Source organism: Poecilia formosa, unplaced genomic scaffold, assembly GCF_000485575.1.
Source record: "Poecilia formosa unplaced genomic scaffold, Poecilia_formosa-5.1.2 Scaffold131, whole genome shotgun sequence".
Lineage (NCBI taxonomy): Eukaryota > Metazoa > Chordata > Actinopteri > Cyprinodontiformes > Poeciliidae > Poecilia > Poecilia formosa.
The window spans coordinates 488,249-512,351 of record NW_006800070.1 but is presented as its reverse complement, the minus strand read 5'-3'; the positions used below and the strand labels follow the sequence as shown (position 1 = coordinate 512,351).

General features: G+C 41.3%; 2 protein-coding genes and 1 long non-coding RNA gene across 9 annotated transcripts; 1 reads left to right on the top strand and 2 right to left on the bottom strand.

Moving 5' to 3' along the window:
* Nucleotides 1-8: 8 nt before the first annotated feature.
* On the bottom strand, nucleotides 9-13,026 carry afdnb (afadin, adherens junction formation factor b). Of its 6 annotated transcripts, XM_016676295.1 has the most exons (24): nucleotides 12,152-13,017; nucleotides 11,327-11,522; nucleotides 10,455-10,561; nucleotides 9,672-9,790; nucleotides 9,510-9,604; nucleotides 9,382-9,432; nucleotides 9,083-9,288; nucleotides 8,132-8,277; nucleotides 7,597-7,691; nucleotides 7,245-7,516; nucleotides 6,963-7,106; nucleotides 5,996-6,194; nucleotides 5,816-5,907; nucleotides 4,960-5,046; nucleotides 4,816-4,881; nucleotides 4,630-4,703; nucleotides 3,934-4,073; nucleotides 3,726-3,845; nucleotides 3,522-3,616; nucleotides 3,292-3,432; nucleotides 1,704-2,507; nucleotides 479-579; nucleotides 345-377; nucleotides 9-163 (listed from the first exon to the last, which is right to left on the bottom strand). In XM_016676295.1, the coding sequence occupies exons 1-24, from the start codon at nucleotides 12,245-12,247 to the stop codon at nucleotides 70-72; spliced, it is 3,573 nt and encodes a 1,190-aa protein (XP_016531781.1). In that variant the 5' UTR covers nucleotides 12,248-13,017; the 3' UTR covers nucleotides 9-69. The 6 variants fall into 6 exon arrangements, with proteins under 6 accessions (XP_016531781.1, XP_016531777.1, XP_016531780.1 ...); XM_016676291.1 differs by having other exon boundaries at nucleotides 9,083-9,432; nucleotides 12,152-13,018; XM_016676294.1 differs by having other exon boundaries at nucleotides 71-163; nucleotides 345-401; nucleotides 483-579; nucleotides 9,083-9,432; nucleotides 12,152-13,026.
* A 1,957-nt stretch (nucleotides 13,027-14,983) lies between these two features.
* On the bottom strand, nucleotides 14,984-22,346 carry LOC103144718 (solute carrier family 22 member 3-like). Of its 2 annotated transcripts, none has more exons than XM_007561837.2 (11): nucleotides 21,102-22,346; nucleotides 19,715-19,818; nucleotides 19,459-19,613; nucleotides 19,105-19,273; nucleotides 18,879-18,996; nucleotides 18,702-18,805; nucleotides 17,958-18,172; nucleotides 17,760-17,868; nucleotides 16,709-16,821; nucleotides 16,509-16,608; nucleotides 14,984-15,906 (listed from the first exon to the last, which is right to left on the bottom strand). In XM_007561837.2, exons 1-11 carry the CDS (start codon nucleotides 21,498-21,500, stop codon nucleotides 15,858-15,860), a joined length of 1,635 nt encoding a protein of 544 aa, XP_007561899.1. In that variant the 5' UTR covers nucleotides 21,501-22,346; the 3' UTR covers nucleotides 14,984-15,857. The 2 variants fall into 2 exon arrangements, with proteins under 2 accessions (XP_007561899.1, XP_007561900.1); XM_007561838.2 differs by having other exon boundaries at nucleotides 18,117-18,172.
* LOC103144717 (uncharacterized) lies at nucleotides 18,117-19,121 on the top strand. The gene is made up of 2 exons (XR_476941.2): nucleotides 18,117-18,230; nucleotides 18,965-19,121. It is a non-coding gene; the product is annotated as an uncharacterized LOC103144717 (long non-coding RNA).
* Nucleotides 22,347-24,103: the final 1,757 nt, after the last annotated feature.

Here is a 24,103-nt window from a genome sequence, read left to right as displayed (position 1 = left end):
GTTTGTTTTTTGTTGTTTTTTTTCCACTTCTGTTCAAAGGTTTTCTTTGAGAAAACCAGGAACCTTCACTCAAGCGCTTGTTGCCAGGGAGAAAAGACGCCGATGCTCCCTGAATGTGAGCTTCTCAGGAGCCGACGCCATCTTGATTTTCTCCGCCGGTTTCCTAATGCAAAACCACACAGATACTTGAAATGAGTGGTTTTCACGGACACAAGCAAGTTGTTGTGTTTCATGCATAAGGTCTGAGAATCTGTATTACTCAGGGATAAGTTTTTATTTTTTTTAGCATTTGTGAATGCTGAACATGTTCTGGACCCTAAACGAGGTTCAAAGTGTAAACTCACTCATCTGACGCTGCTTTCAGTCCATTTTCTCTGACCTGCCAAAAACATAGAAGAATGCTATTTTCTAAATAAAATGAATTTTTGAATGGCAGAATAAAAATCTGGAATTTCCTTTAATATTCTGATGGTTCTCTTCACCTGGTTTTCCTTCTTGCTTGTAGGAATGCTGATTCCCGCCGTGTTTTTCCTCCTCGTTTTGTTTCGTCTTGATGTTTCCGACGGATCCAATCTTGATCTTGAAGCATAAAAACATGAAGAATGTCACGATAAAGCAAGAAACCACATGTTCAACCAGTAGAACAGGGGAGTCCAAACTTCTTGTTGAATGGTCCAAAATCATAAAGTAAAATTAACTCGTGGGCTGGGAAAAAAACCCCCAAAAAAACATTTTACCAACTCAACAATAAACTAATAGTTTCATCCTTTAATAGAACAAACACGTAGTCAGATCTGTTGATGGGAAAGGATGTGTAAATTCTACAGTCAAAACATTTGGAAGAAAATTTTGTCAATTCTGGTCAATAAAATCAAGATTTAGGTCACCCTTTCTTTTAAAATGCTTGCTGTATTTAGCAAAGTGTAATAAATGAATTAAAATCAGATGTGAGTGAGGGAAAGTTTGCTTTTGAATAAAAGTCACTGGATAGATTAATAATAATCTCTAGAATATGTTCCAATGCCGCATTCACTGTTTTATAAACTTTAAAAGTTTTCCATCACATCCCAATATTCTAACATTGAAATGTGACGTTTGTTCTTCAAAAGAGGCTGTTATATATTTTCCAGGCTCATAATGCTGTTTTGTGGCACAATCAAGTACCTATGTTACCTTCAGTTGTTATAAAACTGCTGCATACATCAAACATGACTTAAAAGAAATTAAATTTGGAATTTAATTTCTTTTAAGAAATTAAATTTCTTAAAATTTAATTTCTTAAAAATGGCTTCTGTCTCTTTAAGAAACTCCTGCTCTTCCTGAAATCCCTCCTTCATGAAGTCATCACAACGTGGATCCTCTATTAACCCTTTCACAACATTTTTACCAGCATTGCAGTGAGAAGTAGCTCCTATAATGAGCTCAGCAGATGCTCAGTTCCACCAGGTGTTTGCTAATTGCTGCTGGCTAGTCTGAAGGAGCTGAGTGGAGGAGTCGGGCTCTGTAATGCGGAAGCTCGGAAACTGCAGAGGACCTGCATCTCGAAGGTGGAGCTAGGTCCACCCAGACGTTTTGCATGGCTGAATGGTTGCCATGGAGATTGAAGGATTTCTCAAACATGAAAGAACCAAGGCGACACTCCAGGAAAACGTTATAACACGATGTGAAGCTCAAAAAAGTTGATTTCACATAATCCACTTAACCTCTGATGTTCTGTCCAGCTGCTGCAGGATCGCCATGACGTCCAGATCTTCCTCTTCCTCTTCCTCTCCTCTCTGCTGAATCTCCTGCAGCCTCTTCTGAAACCTCCACTCCAGGTCCAGCCTCTGCAGCCTGTCGTCCTCCTCGGCGCTCCGTTGCTCCTTGGCTCGGAGCTGCTGCGTCTCCCTCTCCAGCCGCTCCATCGCCTCCAGCCTCTGCTGCTTCTCCAGCGCCTCCTGGGCCTCCCGCCTCCAGGGGTCACACAGCAGCACCAGGGTGTCGCTCTGGGCCTTCCGCTCGGACGGAGGCTCCTGGAAGGAAACGCGCTTCGTTGGAGTGATGCACACTTGGGGTTTTTCTGACCTCTGCTGCTGCCAGAGACCCGAGGGCTGGAGCAGCGCCTTGGCCGTTGATGATGGACACACTGAGCTTTGGGAACTCTTCCTCTGCTCACTGGCTTTAAGGAGCCGGTTCAGCACACAGGGACTCTGCTGGAAGGTGGTGAGAGGAGGGTTTGACTGCACGCCGCCTGCTCTGGCGACGGGAATGTCGATGCGTATCGGCCGGACCGACGGCGTAGGAACGGCCCGCTGCGAAAACGGGTTCCTCCAGAAGCCGGCCGGACTCGGCTGTTTGTGGTCGGACGGGATGTCGTGTGTAGAAACGCTTGAGCGGAGAGCAACAGATCGGCAGAAATTTGTCGACTGACTGGAACTCCAGCTCCTCTGCGTGCACGCGTTCTGCTTTTGGCCCAGCAGGGGGCCTCCACCGTCTGCACACAAGCTCTCCTGAGACACAGCGTGACGCTACATGGGAGGACAGAGAGACTTTAACAGAGATTCACACACCTGAATGTAGATTTATTCATACAATTCAGCAACAGGGCAGTTTAAAGTGCGTCACCTCATAACAGCACTTTAAACTGCAACAGACGTTACATTTTGTCAAAAGCCATCGTCAAAATCATCAAGCAAGTACACATGAAACATGTTGACCATTGTTCCAGTTACTATGAATCAAAGGCAACTCTAAACACGTGGGTTTGTAGTGAAGACAAGATTTGATGTCAATTTTTGGGGGAACGAATCAATTCAGAAACTAATTTTTAATTCAGAAACCAGTTTTGCCAATTCAAACGGTTTACAGATGCTGTTCAAATTGTGTGACTGATAAGAGAAAAACAGAGTAAACAAATAGAACATTTGTTTCAAATAATAACATAAAGTTTCCTACTGTATCGAATTCCATCGGTTTATGTTTTAACAAAAACAGGTTTGTGTATAAAGTAACTCAAATTAGCATGTATTAGCATGTAGCTTAACTGCCTGGCTTTTCCTCAATGCATACAGTGGGTGAGACGCCTTCTACGGTGGCTGAGTGGGCTCATAATGCGATATGCAGCGTACTCGCAAATATTTTTCCTCTCCTGTAGTTTTTAACCTTGATTTGGTTGTTTTGCAGTTTTCTAGACGTTTCTTGGCATAAAATCAAAATGAGACACATCCAGGCTTGTCAATTCTTTCAAAATGTGAAAAACAAGAGCAAGGAATGCTGAGTAAGTGTTTTTGTCAAAGAGTTGCGTCAACATACCATGAAGCCTCTCCTGCTGTCGCTCTGCTCACTGGAAGGCGTCACCGACATCGTAAACGGTGGCGTCGACCGCGTCGGCTCAAAAACAGACTTGTCCTTGGACTTGGGGTTCGGCAGCGTCAGGTATTCTCTGGGATGCGTCTGGAAGAAGGTAGCAAACAAATGTGAGTCTGTAAGGGGAGAACATGAAAAATAAATAAATAAATAAATTCAACGTCTAAAATTCTCACATCGGCGCAAAGGTTGTCGCTGGAAACGGATGAAAAGCCGTTTCCTCTCATGCCGCGGTCAAAGAGTTCACCTCCGTCCTCCGGGCAAAAGCCAGCTGGTGCAGGGAGAGAGCAAACAAATGCGGAGCTGCCCTTTTTTCACGCATTACATGGACTTTACAAACAGGAAGCAGCTAAAAAGTCATGAACAGAAAGGTCACCCACAGGTCACGTTGGGGTTGGAGCGGTAAAGCTGTCGGTATTTCTGCATCTTTCTTTTGTGGCCTCCGTGGTTTCTCTCCGAGGGGCTGAGATCCACAACGCAGTACAGCGCGGAAACGCCATCTTGTGAGGCAATAAAAGGTTCAAATCAGGACCTAAAATGTAAAAAAAAAAATTAAGAAAAAAAACTGTGTAGGTGAGGTATCCTTACCCAGTCTTAAATGGCTGCTGCTCGTTTCGTTTTCCGGGGGCGATTCGTTCAGTAGGTTGCCGAGACCTTGATAGCTCGCCGCAAACTTCTCCACCTGTAAGCTGACGACGGGGCCGGTGCGCATCATGATGGCGGCTGCGCTAAATGAGTCAAAGAGGTTTATGAAAGCTAATGTGGCGCTACCGCTAACAGTACACAGTAGTTAGCTGTAACGGATATGTTCTGATATGATTGTTTTGGTTCTTACTATTGTTAGCAACACAAGATGATAATCATGTATTTCTCTCTATTTTAGACATTTAAATGTCTAAAATAGTTATTTGAGTGCCTCTGGTTTACCTAGAAGCAAACAGTCAGATGCTGGGCCTTTAGAAAGGGCTTTTTAATATAATTTTTATTTTATTTTATTTTTTTATGTAATACTGTAATATTTAAAAATTCTGAAGTTGCATCCGGTCCTGGCCAGAAGCGTTAATAGATACTTTATGCTAAAAACTTTCACTGTGTGTTGGAGAAACGTTGCCCGGACATTAGCTCTTCATGACTTTAACCAGACAAACTAAGTGTTAGAACCATAGAAACAGATTTTTATGTAATAATGACACAAATTAAGCAATTTATTTCAGGGCACATAAATATCCTGTCTGTAAATCATGAACCAACCCTTGTGTTGTACTTGCTGTCAGATGTATCTACCTGTCTTGGCTGAGTCCGACCAGGCTGTGACCGTCCACACTGAGCAGCTGATCTCCAGCTGCCAGCCTCCCGCTCTAAACGCAGTAAAGACACGTCTTCATTTCTTATCTTGTTAAAAAAAAAAAAAACATAAAACAAAATATTCCTTGGAGTGAAAGCCGAATGAGACAAGTGTCACAGTCTCACCATTTCGGCAGGTCCTCCCTTGACCACAGACTTGACGTAGATCCCGAGGTTACTCTGGCCTGCTCCCTGGGGCACAACATGACAGGCTGTTCACTCAACGAGTCGCTGCATCGTAGAAAGTTTTCATGTTTAAACTGATTTCACCTTGGCTGCTACAATACTGACTCCCATGCCGCTGTTCAGAGGCTTGTGCAAAGTGATGTTCTCAACCTCGGGCTGCCTGTGCGCTGCCTGACAAAAAAAAAGACGTACAAAAGAAGCATAAGTTAGTGGTTAAAAAATTGGGGCTGGAGCGATTAGTTGGATTAATCGTGATTAATCGGTTGTTGAAATAATTGTCAACTAATTTTGTAATCGATTAATCTTTAACTGAAGAGTAGAGACTCCAAAAAAGGCAACTTGCTGAGAGAAAAACAATCAAAGCAGTAATTAAGTTAAATCTGTACAAAAATATACACATTTTGCATTTAAGATAGAAAAAAACAACCTTTGTACTCCTCAAGTGGCTTAGTTTTAGATTCACAAAGTTAAAATTCTGTAAAAATATTCCTAAGTTCTTTTGCTAGCTGGTAATTAGTTGTTTAAACCAAAAAACAATCGACAGATTATTACTACTCTATATTTGTAATATCCTTTGCTGTGAATGATCGAACATATAGTCAAGGACTGCTGTTATTGCATTTTAGGCAATAAAATCTTCACTTTCTTATTTAAAAAAAAAGGACTTGAATTATTTATTTCTAATATTGTACAGGCAAAGCTTAAGTGTCTAAACGAAAAATCTACAGAACGTGCCAATTTTTAAAAATCCAATTATGTCAATGTCAATTTTATTTATGAAGCACCTTAAAAACAGATATTAACTGCACCAAAGTGCTGTACAGTATTCATAAAACACAGATAAACAATTAATCGTGAGAATAAAAGATAGACTAATCGATTACTAAAATAATCGTTAGTTGTTAAAACATAAACCATCTGGAGTCTCGGTTCTCTTTACCAAGTATAAATCCCCATCAGTGTGTGTGTTTTCACTAAAATGCGCCGTCCAGTCTCCTTGGGAATGAGCCACAGGCGTCAAACAGCAGAGACCTGCAAGACGGAATATGACGCAACAAACCAACATGTTCAGACTAAAGTACGGTCCAACTCTGGCGTCTGAATCCAAGGTCTCTCCCACCTTTCTGACAGATTGGCTCCAGAAACTCTCTGAACCCCTGCGGGACTCCTCTCAGCATCTCACAGGAGTATCCTCCCTGCGGCAGCAGGAAAGGAAGCAGCAGGTCGAGGCTCTCCGTCAGCCGAAGCTCGCCACCTTCGCTGCGAATCAGGTTATCGGCCGAGGCCTTGGCAGCCTTCGCCACGGCATCCGTCAAGTCCTGCACCGGGAGTGACAGCGAGGGAGCGATATGTCAGGAAAGAGTCGATGCGGATGTCATGTTTCCCTCCACATGGGGGACACCCAATCCGCCTGCAATGATTCTGAGTAAGAGACTGAAGAAACACGCTCCCACTGCATGATGCTGCCACCACTGTGCTTCTCAATGAGGAAGGTGTGCAGCGTTAATTTTCTGTGTCCTTCGCAAAATGTTTATTTTAGAATAAAAATACACACAAGTGTGCATATTGTCCTTCTGAAGACATTTGGTTTCACTGGCTTTTATTTTGAACTATCAGAGTAAATGCACCCCACACTTTTAAGACTGTAATTTGCAAAAAAGGAAAGAAAGAAAACAAAAAACGAAATGTTTTCATCTGCTTTGCAATTATGCACATGTTTGTGTTAGTCTGACACTTTAAAACCTAAAAAAAGAAAACAACCAGAAGTGTGTGGCTGTAATTTTACACAACGTGGGAAAAGTTCAAGGGGTGTGAACACTTTAAGCAGGAAGTTGTACAAGTTGTCCACTCGAAGCCAAAGCACTAATGTCCTTCATGTATTATGCATCATTACATCGGTCATTGTAACTATTAATTATTCATGCTATTAAATCAATGAGCACAGCCAGGAGCTTCGGCCAGTTTCAAAAACCCTCGCTGGAAACCTCTTACGGTTTTGTTTACAGTCTGAAAAAAATACAAACTCTGTCCTTTTTGACAGTGACATCTGTGGGTGGTGTGGGTCAGCGAAGTAGAGGACTACTCACGGGGGGGATCTGAGGCTCGCTGGGTCCGTACATGTACCCGTCCATCAACATGCGCAGCTGCAGGGAGTTCAGCTTGAAACAGGAAGTCTGGATGTCCTTAGCATCCGAAGCCGAGTACTTACTCATTGTCAGGAGCGCGGTCGCCTAGTAACAAGCCAGGCAATACTATTTTAGCATCCAAGGAGACAGAATCAACCACGAAAAAAAACAAACAAAAAAAACAATAAATTGACATATTGATAGGAGGAAGCAGCAATTATTTAGCCAAGCGGGGTGTCAGACCTGCGTTATGTGTCCCAGATGGCAGTCAGCGGCCAGCTCCAGGCCCTGCCTCTCCGCCCAGACCTCAATGGGGGTCAGCCTCTGACGCAGTGCGGCCCCCCAGTAGTGAGAGCGCAGGCCCGGCGTGCCGGGTTCTGGCGCCATGAGCTGATTAAACAGCCAGGCGCTGATGAAGTGGAAGAGCTGAGAGAAGAGCTGGACGGTGAAGGCCGGGTTGACGCGGCACCGGCGCAGAAGGGACATGGCGTTCATCAAGGTGTCCAACACCATCTCTGCGGTCAGACCGAAAGACGTCACGACATCTTAATCTGCTGAATTATCTACTTTGATCAATTTCTTTTCTAAAACGTGCCTATGCCGGCCGGGAGAGCGCCGTGTCGCTCAGGATCAGTGAGGAAAGTTGGTAGGTGTTTCCTCAACTCTCTCTGCAGGCAACGGAGCAGGAAGCTACAAACAAACAAGCAAAAGATACCTGTTGGTATTTAATCCATCTGGACAAAGATACAAGGTTCTGTTCATCTGATTGTTAAAACGTAATCTGTTTAAGGAGTTACACTCTGGTGAAGTGAAAAGCAATCTTAAAATGGCCTCTAAGTCAACATGCAGCTTCATCATGGCGTTCCTCATGGTCGTGTTTTAGGCTCATTTCTTTTTTCCCCCACAGATGCTCACTCTGTGGCGAACAACACCGGCTTCTATCGTGACGTCGACAAAGCCGCGTTGTAATCACCAGTAAATACACACATTACTATTCCGCTGCTCAAAGTGTGAAATCGCATCAAAAAACTTTACTTTTGCAGCAACAAAATGCTTCCTGTTGGTACAGATTGTTTGCAAAACGACAAGCCTGCGGCGACAGAGGTCCGTGTTCGTCCATCCGTCTGTACCTGTAGGCGTTGTGCACCTGATGGGACAGATCCAGCTGACTTTGCTTCGTGAGCCGGCCGAGGTCTTTGTCTTTCTTCAGAAAGTTCAGCAGCTCCGAGGAATTGGCCAAACAGAAGGCGAGAACCCCAGTGATGGCCTGGTGCCTCTGTAGAGCCAATCAAAGCGACAGATTGGTTTTAGCAAGCTTGCAAATGTTCAACTGTGAAGTTCTGCCATTTTCAAAATGTTTTTAGTTTTTATTTTCATTGTTTACTTGACAGGGACAGATGCGAGTCAATCTAATGTCAGCATCACAGTGTTTATTACCAAAGCTACTCTGCAAAGACAAAGCCCTTCAAATGTTGGTTGAAACGAAAAGTTAGACTCAACTGAATCGAAACAATTACAATATTAAATGTAATCGTTCTTAAGACATGAAGTAAACATTTTAAAATGTCTTAAAATCAGATGGTAATGATGAGTACTAACAGAGAAAGCTTTCTGTCCAAAGAAAGTAAACAAAATTGTATTTTACAGTCATCATTAATGCTGCATCTAGTATTCAATTTGTATACAAATGTATAATGGTATGTAATGCATATATTTATTACTCTATTGTTTTTGAAATTGTCTGTATATGTTTATCAAATCGTCATGGATAGTGGTGATTATTATTATTTATTTGTTTATTTTACTTTATTTTATTTATTTATTTTCCCAATGTACTTTTGGCAAGATCAACAACAACAAAAACCTTAGCCCATCTTTTTAGGAACTTGGTGAAATTTAAGTTGATGATGTAGCTAATAACAAGCCAAGGTGTTTAAATTCAACAACAGAGTGAATTCTGGGTAAAATGTTTTATGTTTCCCCACCGTTTTAGATTGGAAACAGATCAAACTAACCAAATAGGAAGAGGCCGACAAACTACAAATTTACGTGCGCTGTAACAAAGGTTTTCATGAACTCGCCTGGATGACCTTTCCCATCATGGTCGCCATTTTGTTTGTGATGGACGTTACGGGGTGCGGGCTCGCAGAAGACGGAGAGCCTCCGCTGCGCCGGCGCCGCAGGGCGAAGCGACTCGCAGCGTAGAGGATGTAAGCGGGGGACAGCTTGAAATGAACCGTGGAGCTGTTGCTGTAATTTATGACTGCGGACAGGAAGGGCTCCTCGGCTGAAACGTACGAGGCGCCAGCAGGGGGCAGGAGGACAACATCACAAACACGCAGCAGCAGCAACGCCTTCAGAGGCTGTGATTCAGACTCACCATCGTCACAGATCTCTACTGTAACCGGTAATCCAGATTGATCTGAAGAGTCTGAGTGAATTAAAGATGAAATGAATAAGCTTCACGGTGTACACCTGTGAAACAAACGTATCTGCTGTTTATATCACCTTCAAGAATCTGATTTCTTTGCTTTTCTTTGCAACGTCTCAGAGGCTCAAGGCTGGACGAGCAGTCGCTGTTGTTCAGCAGATCTTCAGCTGGTCTGGGCATTGATTTAAAAAAAAAGATGTTATTCTGATAGCTTGAACAAACAAAAAGTGAGTACTTACCCGTCCTCGTCCTCTGACGCCCTCTCAGCTCGGCCTTTCTCTTTCTTTTTCCCTTTTCTTGACAGTGTCCTCTTGAAGGTGTGAAGAAGGCCTCCTTTTTCTTTCTCATGATAACTTTCCTTCATGAATAAACACATGAGCGGAGACGATTGGTAGCGTATGTATAATGGCTACATGTGAAAATGAGCTGAAGTTTAAAAGATTAAACGGTTTCTTAATGATCTGAATAAGGGACCAGTCAGATAATTTCCAGCTCTGTCCCTTGAAATCGGATCCTAAGCATGCTTCAGTGTTACTATGTTATACCAACCGCAACACTCTTCAGAGTGAATACTGTTACTGAGGGAAGAAGATTCAAAGCATGGGTGTAAAAAAGCGTAAACAGTAATTTAATAGCTCACTGTGGGTTTTTTTGTCCATCTATCCATGCTTTGGGAATGTTTCTCAAAGTCTGGTAAACAGGCCAATCAGTTGCTCTGTTGAAGAAAGAAGCAGAGCCTGGAAATCCAATGCTAATCTTGCAGAAAGGTTGAAACGGCAGCCTCAGTTTATTTCGTCTTTATTTTAAAATCGTTAGCTCCCGTCTTACACCGACTGGCCTCCCAAAGGCTGGGAAAAAAATATTTTCAAAGCTAATTATAAAAAAAGTAGAAATTAAAATTGGATCAAATCCTGCTAAGCAGGTCAAAGGTTTAACAATGAATCTTTAATCGGTGAATGTTTTTTTTTAGTATTTAATTGAAGCTTTTATTATTTTTTAAGCATACTGGACGGCAGGGTTACCTCCAATCTCTCCTGGTCTTTTTTGAGCACAAATTGTCCTTCTCGGTTGTCCGAGGTCCAGCTCAATTGTACGACCAGAGGTCTCTCATCCAGGTCCAACTTGCGCTCTTATAAGAAGAAAAAAAAAGTAGGGGAAGGACAGCTTTGAAAGAAAACCAGAATATGACGCTTTTCTTGACTCTCGCCTTTGCTACATGAATTCTAATTATAATAAAATGGCGTTTACAAAAGGAGTCTGGTTTTTACAACACAGCCTGGTTGTTCATTCACTCATAAACACCAGAGAACAACACAGAATAAAAGATGAGAAACAAAATAAGAAACTAAAGTAGAACAAATCAGAATTAGCGGCTCGTGACGCTTCACGACACAAATGAACAAAATAAAAGTTATTACATCGTGACATCACCAAACTCGTCATATATATTAAAGAGGCGATGAATAATAAGATCACCAGTACGTTGTGTGAAGCACTCAGAAATACTTTTGAAGCAACATGTTGAAGCATCTTCAAGTGATCTCAGTAATTTAACATTAGACATTTATGTTTAATCTAATCTGTGCAGACAGAGCGTCTGCACAGTGTAGCATGAGATTAGACATAATCTCAAAGCAGATTAATATCTGTCATAACTTCACCACAAACAGTTTGTGTGGCTGGAACACACAACAGGCTGGAAGATGATTCATGAATAAATTAATTATTAATCCATTAGCAATGCAACCGGCTCAATTCAGAAGGTTATTGGTTACTGCTGTAGGAACCTAAAACATGCATGTCCATGTAGGAAACGGAGGAACAGCAGAGTCAGGGGTAGAAAGAGCAGCTTCAGTTATCCAGGAGCAAGTTACCACCAGCATGGCGATCTTACCTTGATCTGCGTGGATCTCATAGAGAGAATATTTTGTCGACAGCATTTTCATGTCTGGCCTGAACTTCTCTGAAAGCGTCTCAATCACCTCGCGAGTCGTCGAGGTGCTGCAAACCCGCAGGCACTTTGTGGCCACGCTGCCTTCTTCTTCGTGATCCTCGAAGGAGAAGCGGATCACGCCGTGAAACGCCAGGTTCTGTTAGAACACAGACAGTCACTGAAAAGCCCCCAAAAGGGTCGCTTTTAAAATACTCATTTAAGCGATCAAGGCCAAATGTGTGTATTTTCGTCTTTTGTCTCAGTGTCTGATCCAGTTTCTACTTGAAGGTCTCTGAGGTTTTTTTTTTTTTTTTGGAGAAAAGCATTAAACACACACTAGCATGAAGACCAAGGACATCACCATGTGTGACACGGTGGTGGTAGTGTCATGCTAGGGGGACCGCTTGCTTCAGACTGGGGTGGAGGTTCACCTACCACCGAGACAACAGCCCTGAACATCTCCAGTCGGGCTAGAATGTCCTAGTCAAAGTCCAAAGCTAAATACCATTGGAATAGTTTTGAAAGGCACCGTTTTAAAATATCATTTATTGTCCCACAGCGAGGAAATTAAAGATATACACCTTATGCACCGATTAATCTCTTTTCAATTTAATGAAAACTGGGATCAAGATGTTCTGTTTTAAGTTTTTTCACATAACAATAATATTATTCGAATAATGCTGTCTATAAATATCAGTATAACTCACTGAGTGTGGCACGAGTTTAACAGATCAAGATAAAACGGTGGTTTTGTAGTTTGATGTGTGGCATCCTGACCGGTCTCACCTCGTCAGGTTGGCTGATCTCAAACAGGTCCAGTCTGTAGCTATTCCACTGACTGATGACCTCGGCCAGTTTCTCCCGTTCCTTCGTCTCCGGCATCTTCCCGCCTAAAAACCGCTTTCCAAACCGGCATGCAAAGTTTTACTCAGAAAGCAAGATGAAGGGAAAACAAACCCAAACGTTGCGCCAGGCGCAGCGCTGCTTCGGCGTGCTCCCACGTCGTTATGAGCCATCCTCTGTGGGAAGCTGTTAAAAATAATCGCCTAATTTTGACCCCCGTCTGCGAGCCCCCCATAACCCTCCGCCCTCATTTAACAGGTCAGTGAAGCTACGCTGAATGGGGCAAAAAAACAAAAAGGGAAAACTAATTAAAACGTGACAAAGACAAAAGAACCTTAATTGCTCGCACCAAATGCGACTTTTTTACTTCGTTTTCCCAATGAAACCCAACTTTACAATAAATTCAACGCATCAGTTTTGGTAACAACAGGATGCAGGTATCTGAGGCATTTCCACGGCTGTCGCCTTCATTCATCTCGTCTCAGTGACGAACGCTGAGGCTCAAATGAATCCCACTTCTCATGCGTGCCAGTAGATGTCTTCGCAGCTTATATGATGCCTTCCCATTAATTCGCCGCCGTGTATATGGGCCAGCTTTTGTTGGCTGTTTCAAAGTCCTCTGGGTAAACTTTCAACAGAACAAAAGCCACGACAATGGCAGCCCTCCGTTAAGTAGGCAGTATGGCAGCAACACTGAACAATCAAAGGTATTGTTGTCTGGATGGTGAACCAGACAGAAAGTTATGAACCTAGAGAAAGTGTTTATATCCACCGACACAAAGTGGCACAGAGCTGAGTGGTGGCATTTTATGTCTATATGCTATTAGCTCAGGCTGTACGCAGGAAATACCCGTTTGTTTCAGCATCCAATAAGGGTTTCTTAAGATTAAATAATACTGAGCATCTTTTCACACCGATCAGTCCAGCCAGGATTTTGTGATTCTAATTTAGAAATATTTGTATGGAATTTGTATGATATTTGTACTAATTTGTGATGTTAAACGTGATCTTTTATTGATCGCCGTACTGATCACGGAGTACAACTTCATATCAAGTCAAGCAGGCTGAGGCAGGAGTCACTCAGACCAGATGTTTTTGGCCAGTTTTGAGAAAGATTTGCAGTAAAAATCAGAAAGAAAACGTGGGAATCTATAGATTTTGTGTGAACTTTGAATGAGTTTTGCAGTCTTATAATTTGGAGTATAAAAGGCCACATAAAAAGCTATGGCGGGCCAGATTTGGTCCCCGGGTCCTTGAGTTTGACACATGTGGAGTAGATCATTAGAACAAACCAATGGATGTTTCACAACTTTAACCAGCTGAAACGGAAACAAAACTGAAGTTATCATCTTTGGACCTGTAAAGGAACAATCTAGAGTCAACTCACAGCTTCAGCAACTACAGCTGGAAACCAGAGATCAGGCTGGGAACCTGGGGGTAGCGACGGACTCTGACCTGAACCTTATGAGCCACACAAAGACGGTTACAAAGTCGACCTTCTGTCACCTGAAGAACATCTCCAGGATAAAATGTTCTAATGTTGCAGCGAGACCTATAGAAACTCATCCATGCGTTTATCTTTAGTCGCATTGATTACTGCAACAATGTCTGCCTAAAAAAACACAAATCAATCAGGTGATCCAGAACGCTGCCGCTTGCATCTAGTTAAAGTAAAACAGTAACATCAACTGGAGTCTGTCATAGTAGAATAAGTAAAGCAACAGCTTCATGATACCAACAGGTACATTCACCTTAAATTTTATAATGTCCCAGTGAACATGGGGTTCTCTCTGGGTACTCCAGCTTCCTCCCACAGTCATAAAACATGACCGTTACGTTAATTTTGTAACTCCAAATCGCTCTTTGGTTTGAGTGTCTCAATGCATAGCGGTGCGCTGCCCCATAATTGACTGGCAACCGCTGGAGACAGACACCCACGACCCTACAAAGGATGGGCAGGTTTAGACAACAGATGGACTGTTTGGGTTTCAAGGTCTCTTTCTAATTTGCATTCATTTGGGAGGAGGAATTCAATTATCTTGGGGTCTCTTCTCCGGTGTCTGCAGCTTTGACCCTATATGTCCTGAAGGAGATTTGTCCCTGAACTGATATAAGAGCTGAGCCAAAATGTAAAACTCTCCTCTTGCCCAGGCCCTGACCTCTGGCAGCAGACTACGGTGAAGGGACAAGGTTACATAAAAAAAAAAAGTGGCTAAATTGAATTTATTCTGTTGGGACCCGTTTGGACTTTACCAGCTGACAATGAATGAGAAGTTTACGGATGCAGAATTGCAAGGATCAAGTTTAGATGGTTGCTGGGGTTACCTCAGCCGTCTGCGAGCTACCAACTTAGTGACATCACACTGAAAAGAACGGAGGCCAAGGCACAAAATGTGTTTTATCAAACCAGACACCTTATCTACCTAATGCAAAGACTGCACATCTTTTTGGGGTATGCTCCCAGCAGCTTTACTGAGATGTTTTTGTTTTTACAGCTGAACATTATTTCAGCTGTCCTGCCAAATGAACATGCTAATCTCTGGCTGGATGTTAGCGGTTCTACCGGAAGGTGAACCTCTGCCTCATTTTCAACAATGCCCCCCAAAAAAGGGAAAAAAGAAAAATGCCACATTGCACGAATAATAGCTATCCTCTAGTTTTTTTTTTTTAGTTTCTCTCTTGATCTTGATCTCTGCAGTTCTTAGACGGCCATGCAGGTTTTCAGCCGTCAGCTGTTTTTCCATTTTTAGAAAACTAATTGAAGAGAACTCCATGAGATGTTCAAACCTTTTGATAATTTAATCCTGATGCCGTTTGTTCCCCAATTTAATTAGACAAGCAGGATAAAGAGATCTAAACACTAATGAAGGACATTTTCAGATTTCTGTTTTCTAACCAATTTTACAAACTCAACGTTGGTGTATTTGAGAACATTTCAAGAAAATTCATTTCATTTGTGGTTGTAATGTAAAAATGGACAAAACAATCAAGACACGAATTCTCGAGATGAGAACACAAAACAGTTATGGATATCTTCGTCTTGATTCCTCCTCATTACAATGCTTTCACATTTTTATTTTGCCGTCACTAAAGCTACATAGCAGGTAGAGTTTTGCATAAACACCCAGCTGACAGAAAAAAACCCAACACTGCAAAAGAAGTCCGAGATAGGAAGGGAAGCGAAACGCAGTTATTTATAAGCCTTTGCTGCTCAAATAGTCAGTTTTTCAGATGATTTTAGGTTTTATTCTTCACATTCTCTGATGCAGAGGATGAAAGGATAATTAAATCGTTTCGACAAAATGTGTTGCATGAATAGGCTCTTTAAGAGGTTGCATCAGACGTTCTACAAATGGCCGTGAGGTTGCAAAGCTTCGGCTGGATTTCTAAACGTGTTCATGAAATAACGTGGCAATTTGAATGAGAATAAAAGCATAAAACAAAAAGAAGAGCTGTGCTCATCAGTCACGCAAGCGCCTGATGCATTTTTCCCCCTTTTTTTACACTTTAAAATGGTTGATTTTGTTGCTTCTCAAGTAAGAACCTTTGGGCACTGCAGTACGATGTAAGAAAAATCTCCAGAACCGCACCACCAAACTACACAACGTCTACAAAATAACAGAGTTATTGTTCAGCTTCGGTCCTTTTGTCATATAATTTGGTCGTTTCCCATTTTGTCCTTGGATTTGTCTCTGCTCCTGTCAGGAAACACAGAAGGCCATCAGTCAATCTTCCACCCGCACCTTCCTAAATCTGCAACTATTAAGATATTTTATCCTCTCTCTGATAATCAGTTGTTGCTTCCCTGTCACATTCCTCTACTTCCTCTTCTACAAAACTCATATGCGTTCTTTTTTGCTGTACATTTAACAGTGACTAAACAGAAACAATGTAACAGGGAAAAACCTGTAAGCTATAAAACAATTGAAAACTTCATTCGATGTGAAATCAATCGGTGAAAATGGTCATTTGTACATTTTACATTCATGTTATAGATTGTTCATTTCAGGAAACACACAGCTTTTCTTTTTAAGTGAAAACATTTTCTTTTACAGTGACTTAAGCGTCATTTTTAACCATAAACTACACAATAACATCATGCCATCTAACCATGAAAGAAAAAAGAAAGGATTACCCGCAATTTTAAGGTGGATTTCCAGCAACAACAGCCGTCAGCGTTTTACTTCTTTTTGTTTTTACAGTGTATGCACCAGTAAATCTGACATTTGTTCTCTTATCATTGCCATATTTGGGCAACATAAACTAAGTAGCTTAAATTATTTATTAAGAAATGAAATACCTCTTCAGGTTTTCCACATCCTCTATGGTCTCTGGCAGGGAAACTCCGCTCATCTCAGGCAGCAGCGTCACCAGAGCGCTGTACAGCACCGACATGACGCCTTAAACAGATGTCGCATATTTTACTTCCGTCATAAATCTATTTTAACCAGCGTCTTCTGGCCAATAATAAAGGGTTATTTCACTAAAATGTTGCCGCACCATAAAGAATGAGAGGCAGCTCCTTCCAGATGTTAGCCAGTCGGTACAGCAGGAAGGGAGATGCGATCGCGCCAATGTCGCTGGCTGACGAACACACGGACAGACCCACGTTTCTGGGAGAAATTAGACAGAAGAGTTTACAGTTATAGCATGTAATTGTAAGACTTAATAATGTCATGAAAGAGTGTCTTCATGACATATTTTACAATAAGATAATTGCTGCACTGTGTTTGCAAGAACACAGGTGCTCGTCTGATTACTTGTGTCAAATATAAAGTTTGGTGGAAGGAGGATTATGGCCTTCTAGTTCTAGCTGAAGGCAGGTTCGCTGTACCAAGACATTTCGGACAATTTCGTACATTACCAGTTACTTTGTGCGCGTACCAGTTACTTTGTGGGAACTGGAACGCGCCAACTCGACTGCAAAAAGCAAGTTCCTTAAAGGTATAAATCAGTAATTTTCTTCCTGATCTCAGTCTGCAGTTTAACGCTTTGAATGAGTTCTGATCATTAAACCGCAGCCAGGCCTTCTCGCTCTACATACCGTTTAAACACACCAATGTTCTCCCAGATATTCTCCTTCAAACACACCTAACCCTTGTGGAAAACCTTCACAGAAAAGTTCCTGTAAGGGTGGATTGAGGTCATATCAAACCCTCTGGATTAATACTAGTATGTCACTCAGATTCATTTATATATGAAGGGAGATGAGTGGACATGTTTTAGCAAAAAGGTGTACAGTGGACTCCTATACATGCTTATTTTAATAGTTCAAACACCAAATACAGCTCAATATGCATTAATACACAGTGGAAACCGTCTTAGTGCTAACGCAGAAGCTAACTAACTTGTTTTCAGTCTTTGGGTTTCAGCCAATCACAGTCAAGGGCAATGAATGGCACTCCCTCATTGGCTGTTGCTTTGCAAAAGCTAAACAGCATTGACTGAACCGCAAGCAGGCAGGCAGGCATCCACCTTGTACTGAATGCAGATGAGCCAGAATGGAGTGAAAAACAGTGGCGGCGAGCGCCAACACATAATGATGCTACACCTCAGTGCAGTCGGATACATCTCTGCATTTGCAAAGTTCACAGTCTCGAACCCAACGGCAACAGCAAGCCTCCCGATGATTGCAACAGGCTTTCTTAACCAGAGAAAATCTGCAACAAAAAAGCAAAAGAAGACAGTCCATATTCAGGAATCCTCGCAAACGACTGACCATGTTGTGTTGTTCCAAGGCGGTACCTACTGGTGGACAAGAAAGGGACGACGAGGCAAGCGACTCCTGCCGTGAAGTTAGCAATGGCCATCAGGGAGCGTCGACCCACTCTGTCCACCAGCAGGTAGAAGATGAGGCCCGTGGGCAGCTCCACCGCAGCAGAGATGAAGAAATCCAGAAAGAGATTACCTCCGGTGATCCCGAGACGCAGAACCAGGCCTTGAAACACAACCGTACTCGTAAACCTGGGCGAGAGGAGATTGAAATAAGTTTTCCTTTTGGGGCACACAGTCCAGAAAATGGGTAAGTGTGTATATTCTGTGTGGCGTCATTAGCTGCGTTTCCATTGACCGTGTAATTGCGCAATCTGACATTTTGAAAATAAATTCTTAAATAACTTGGGGACCTTGTTTTTCGCTAAGGATAAGGTGTTTTGTTTGTTTGTTTGGTTTTGTTTTGTTGTTTGTTTTTTGGCTGAATCGAAATTAGTTTATTTAACAGAACTGGAATGGAAATATTTTTTATACATCAAACGATTCACATGATCAACAACTGGTACAAACCACGAAGAAGAAGACGACAGGAAGTGGTTGGAGCATTATGGCATAACATGTTTTTTAATGAATTATCGCGTGAACAAACTTTTCCCGTGAGATTTTAATTGCATCTCTGATTGCGAAATTGTGTTTCATTAGCATTAGCATTAATATCGACAATAATTTGCGCACATTTGTAATGGAAACGCGGCTAATACTTGTGACTAAACTGACTCACCAGGCATAAGTTAAAATCAGTGTGTTTTTTCTTATCTTTGGTGTCCGAAATAAATCCTTGAAAGACACTGAAGGTGCTTCCTTCTTTTCCTCCAAAGAAATCATCTGAAATATATTCCAGTAAGATTTTATTATGGCTACTAAGTCATAATAAAACACAGGCAGTACTTCCAAATACCTCTTGAAGATTATGTGGCAAAACTCTATTGTTACATTTCGCCATGTCTGAAGCAACTTTTATGGCCTCTCTGCTTCTTCCTCTAGAAAACAGCCAGCGAGGAGATTCTGGGACAATCCTTGAAAGAAAAATACAACAAACAAAAAAAACAACAACCTTGTATTCAACGTGCTATAAATGTTTGAGCTCCTGTGATGCTTTCTTAATAAATAAATAAATGTCATACCAATAGTAAAAGACAAACAGGAAGCAGGGAAGACTCATAGCCAGCTGCAGGTTCCTCCAGGAGACCAGAGAGTAAGCCAGGCCCGGCAGAATCACCATACCGACGGAGTAGAAACTCCGACCGACCATAGATACAAATTTTCTGTTTTCTGCTCCAAAAAACTCAACCACTGAAAAATATGAGAGCTTTAGACAACAGAGCTATACATTAAGGTATTAAAATACAGTCATTTAGTTCTGAACTACATTTAAAATAACCTGAGCTGCTTTGTTGACATCACACTGGACCTAATTTCACTAAAGATAAACTAGAGATGATAGCTCAAGGTGATGCTTGTGAACATTTAGCGCCTACCGAGAACATAAGTGGCTGTCCACGCTCCCTTCCCACAAAATCCCTGCAGAAACCGCAGGAAGAGCAGCAGCGGATACCATGGTGAAAGCATGATCCCAACTCCAGTGAGTCCCAGGCCGAGCATCGAGGCAACGACACATGGCTTTCTGCCAAACCTGTGAAAAACCCAACGTAGATGTTTGCTGTTGCAGCCCTTCAGAGCTCATTTTAAGACACAATGAAGTAAAAAGTTGGTAGGTGGTGGGGCGAAACGAACCTGTCAGCCACATAGCCAGTCACAAAAGCTCCAGTAAAAAACCCAGAAGCCAGGAACACCTGATTTAGGTCAGCAAGCCAGGCTTTTTCACACACCAGTGAAAACTAAGAGGGAGCAGATCGTAACCGGCTTTTACAAATATGATTATGTATCCGTATAAAACTATTATGCAAGTATTCACAAAGTATTGATTTTCTTTTGGCATTTTCTATCAATTTCATTGAGGTTTTAATTGATAGACCAACAAGAAGTTGGGCATTCTTGTGAAAGAGGAGGAAAATGTTGTTTTTCAATGTTTTTTTTTGTTTGTTTGTTTTTTTTACAAAGAAAACTGAACAGTAAGTGAGTACTTTGTAGAAATAGTTTTTGCTGCAACTACGCAGTATACCCAAAACTTGTACTCGGGTAAAAGTAAAATAGTAGCCGCTAAAGAAATTACTCGAGAATAAAAATGTATTTGGTGAAAAGGCTACTCAGGTATGAGTAATTGATCAAAACATCAATCATTTAAATAGTTAAAAAATATTTCATCAGATGGACCAAAACATAAATATACCAAAAGAAAACAAAACCAAAAAAAAAAACACCCAAATGTATTTTGGTATTTTAGGGACCATAATAAGAATAATTAGTATAGTTAACGTAAGTACAAAATAAGAAGATCATGCAAAAGAAAAATGGTTCTAAATCAATTTATTTCAATATAAAACTTATGAAACTTTACAAGGAGTGTCTGGTGAATTTCAGGTGAAAACAAGCTTGTTCTTCATTTAGTGAAGATTCTCACTGTGGGTAGAAAATATCCAGAAATTTTACTAAAGTAAGAGTAGTGATACTTCACAATAAAATCCCTCGAGTAAAAGTAAAAAGTACAGCACAGTAAAAATCCTCCTAAAAGTAATTTTTTTCCAAAAATGTACTCAAGTACATGTAACTAGTCACTACCCGACTCTGCAAGTATAATAGCAAGTAAGGGGAACCTCACAGGGAGTCACAGCTTCTGTAAAGCACTGCACCATGGCACAATGAGAAAATATTTTCAGATGTAAACTAAAACTTTAGATTTACAGGGGGACAAAAATGCCAACAATTAAAATATTCTCCCAAGGAAACATCTCCAGACAGTTAAGATAAATACCTAAAAGTGTCAGAGGTTTTCTCAGAAAGTTTGTACACTGTTTTATTTTTAGCTGAGGGACAGCTTGGTTCCTGTTGCATGGTCACATGGATATTATGTGGCATTGCAGGCAGACTTCTAAGTAGAGCTAAAGCAGCTCTCATCCACAGGGAATCTTCTAGAGAAACCAAGCTTAGTCTTTCCTGCTGATTTCTGTCTCATAGTTTACATTTCTAAATCTTTTTATTATCAGACAGATAATGTACCAACCTCAGAAACTGTAGTTTTGTGACTCTTATCAAACATCCATCTGCCGTCACACGGCACAGCGTGGGATCCGTTTAAAGTCAGCTCCTGCTCAAACGCCTCGCATCTGTTCCAGCTTTGGCTCCAGTTCACGGCAAACGTTTGGCAGCGGCTGAAGGATCCGGCCTCTTCGCCGTGGGGAACGGTAACTTCTCGCACCTTGACCTCTGTCCAGCCGCACTCCTGCAGGAGCTGCTCGGACCCGGGGCTCCAGCACCAGTGGTCCGGAGTGTGGCCCAGGAAGACAACTCCAACAAACACGAAAACAATGAGGACCAATGGCAGAGACCCAAGGATGACCATCTTCTTCTGGAAGGGTCCAAAGTCTCCTATGTGCTCCAGAAGTTTGTCCACATTGGCCATGCGTGCCAGTTTCTCTGCGTGGCACCAACTGGGTCTGCTGGAGCTGCCGCACTCTGACAAGGCCAAGCAAGAGTCACGTTTTTAAATAGACGAGAGAACAACTGGTGGTTGATCAAAATCTCTTGATCTTTCTAAGTATCTCCTGGGCTACAGGTTATCTTTTCCAGAAACTAAGTGAGGAAGCTTTAAATTTCATAAAAAGCAGCTTTATCAAAGAATCCAAGCCTCTGGGCCTCTGGGCAGGACTGCGGCAGAGCAGTTTGCTTGTTCTGTACACAATATTTAACTGGTTTCCAAAAGAGTTGACCACCAGGGGGGAACAATTACAATGCACATTAAAAATATGAAGTTGCTTCTCTGCTGGTCAGAGTTGATGAAGAGATGAATAGAGCTAATAAGGGAGAAAACTTGTCAGAAAATACAGAAGATTTCATACTGGGGAAAGCACTGACCTTCCACTTCTCCTTCCCGCAGGAGCTACAATGTATTGGTATAGATCAAAGCATTATTAGAAGGGCCTAGTCAAAGTCCAGACAGAAAGCCGATGACTCCTGATCAAGCCTGGGTGAACTTGAGCCGTTTTACCCAGAAGAATTAGAGTTAAAAAAAATAATAAAAAATTCAAACGGTGACGTTCATGGCTCCACATTGCAAAACCACAAAATCTTACAAAATCCAATCCACTTTTTAGTGCAAACATCTTAGTACACTTGAAATAAAACAAAACCAACTTACAGGTAACTTTTTTTAAAGATATTGGAGCGTGTTTTAGGTAAATCATTCCTTAATATTGCTGAAAGAGTACAAGTTCCACTCTATTTCACTTACAGCTAGTACTTTTTCATTGGTTTTAAGGATTTATTGACATAAAACGAGCAAATATATCTTGCTGGAAAGTTACTTGTATGTTTAATTTAATTTCAAGTGTTCTGATACATTTGCATTGGAAACTAGACCAAAAATACTTAGGATTTTGTGTTTTTGCAGTGTAAGTTAGAAAAAAACTGAAACATTTCTAGGGGTGTGAATATATTTTTCGAGGTAAGAGGAAGCAACAATTTATTTATAAAGTGACCGTCAGAAGCTGGTCCACTTCTTTATGAGGTCAGAACATGTAAACATGCAGACCGGAGTAGCACCAGCGATGTCTTTCTACCTCTACCAAAAAGATATTCCTGCAGTGTCACTTTCTGCAAAGAACAAAGCGGACATGAAATACTGCCGTTCAGAAATGGACGGCACACCTATCCGTACCGAGGCACATTTAATCAGACTCACGCTCCTGTCTGGGCGATGATAAGTGGCGATTTCGATTTAAAAAAAAAAAAAGACCGCTTAGCTGAAGGTTTCCGTCCAATGTTTTCACACTTCGCGGTAAGTAGTCATAATTCATTGCCTCTCTGCACCTGGGCCACGTTAGCTGCACCCAATAAAAGCTAATAAAGCTTCAGCTTTCTGACAGCAGCCTTGATGATACGGGGCTTTTTTTCTTTTCTCAAAACATATTTTAATAACTCGCCCTTAGCTGTCGAAATTTCCCCACTGCTTCCCGCAAAGCAACGCAGCTGGAAGCAATTTTTATTAGCATCAAAATGAAAGAGTAAAGGTTTCAACTTGCTTTAGCTAAATGAGCTAAAGCTAAATTAGCTATGTCAAACATAACTAGAGGAAGCATGTATTTGATTTCACACTCAAGAGATTCGATTATGATACTAATATGACTTATTATTTTATCCCAATTTTGGGCCTAAGAGTTGGTTTCAAATGGCAGCTAGTGTAAAGTTTAAAGTTTTCTGGTTCTTTAAATCTCTGCCTTTAGTCACCATAAGGCATTAAGTGATTGATTCAAGTTCATTTGAGCTAGTCTCTTTGTATTTCCCTCAGTTTTCCCTATTTACTTTCATGTTTTTTTTAAACGTATTCTTTCTAGCATGTTTTCTTTCTAATGCCTCATGTAATGTAATTTACCAAAAAAAAAAACAAAAAAAAAAAACCACACAAAACGCAATTAGCAGTCTTTTTTTTGACACAATTGTAAACTACTTTGTATATTTTTTTACACACTTTTCAACAAGTGTGTAAAATTCCACACTTCATTCTCTAAATGTGTCTTTATCTTCAATTTAGATTTGTCAATAAAACACTTGGTGGTAATGTTTGCTGTGACTATTAGAAATAGTTGTCAATTGTGCCGTAAGTCAGAAAATTGGCGTACAAGGAATTCATAAGGTGTAGTAGTTTTTGTTAATGTTTTGAAATATGTTATAGAAATCAAAAATTAAGAAAACATTTCAACGTTTCACATTGTTTCACATGAAAATGCAAAATTGTACTAATGAATCAGCATTTTTGTCTATAGAATAATTTGCAGTAAAGAAAAATAAAGACATAAACAGCTTTACACATATAAAAAAACACCCTGTTACAAACTTGACTGGTTTAGCTTTGTCTGCATTTTCTGACTAATGATCTCCTTTCAAAAACCAGTTTGACACAAAATACATGCATTTAGACTCTGATGTGTACTGACTGACAGGCCTCCTGCGTCCACCAATCAAGCTGCCCCCATAAATTGGCAGCCAACTGCAGAACACTGTGTCCGC

What these genes read in the sequence shown, in the direction of transcription:
- afdnb (XM_016676291.1), bottom strand. Translation starts at nt 12,247, where the DNA reads ATGCCGGAGACGAAGGAACGGGAGAAACTGGCCGAGGTCATCAGTCAG. An exon ending in AAGACCAGGAGAGATTGGAG is followed by an intron (nt 9,791 to 10,454) that starts GTAACCCTGCCG and finishes TTATTCATGAAG; the next exon opens with GAAAGTTATCATGAGAAAGA. An exon ending in GCGTCAGAGGACGAGGACGG is followed by an intron (nt 9,605 to 9,671) that starts GTAAGTACTCAC and finishes ATCAATGCCCAG; the next exon opens with ACCAGCTGAAGATCTGCTGA.
- LOC103144718 (XM_007561837.2), bottom strand. Translation starts at nt 21,500, where the DNA reads ATGGCCAATGTGGACAAACTTCTGGAGCACATAGGAGACTTTGGACCC. An exon ending in TGCCACATAATCTTCAAGAG is followed by an intron (nt 18,806 to 18,878) that starts GTATTTGGAAGT and finishes AATATATTTCAG; the next exon opens with ATGATTTCTTTGGAGGAAAA. An exon ending in GCTGCCTCTCATTCTTTATG is followed by an intron (nt 16,609 to 16,708) that starts GTGCGGCAACAT and finishes CATCTGTTTAAG; the next exon opens with GCGTCATGTCGGTGCTGTAC.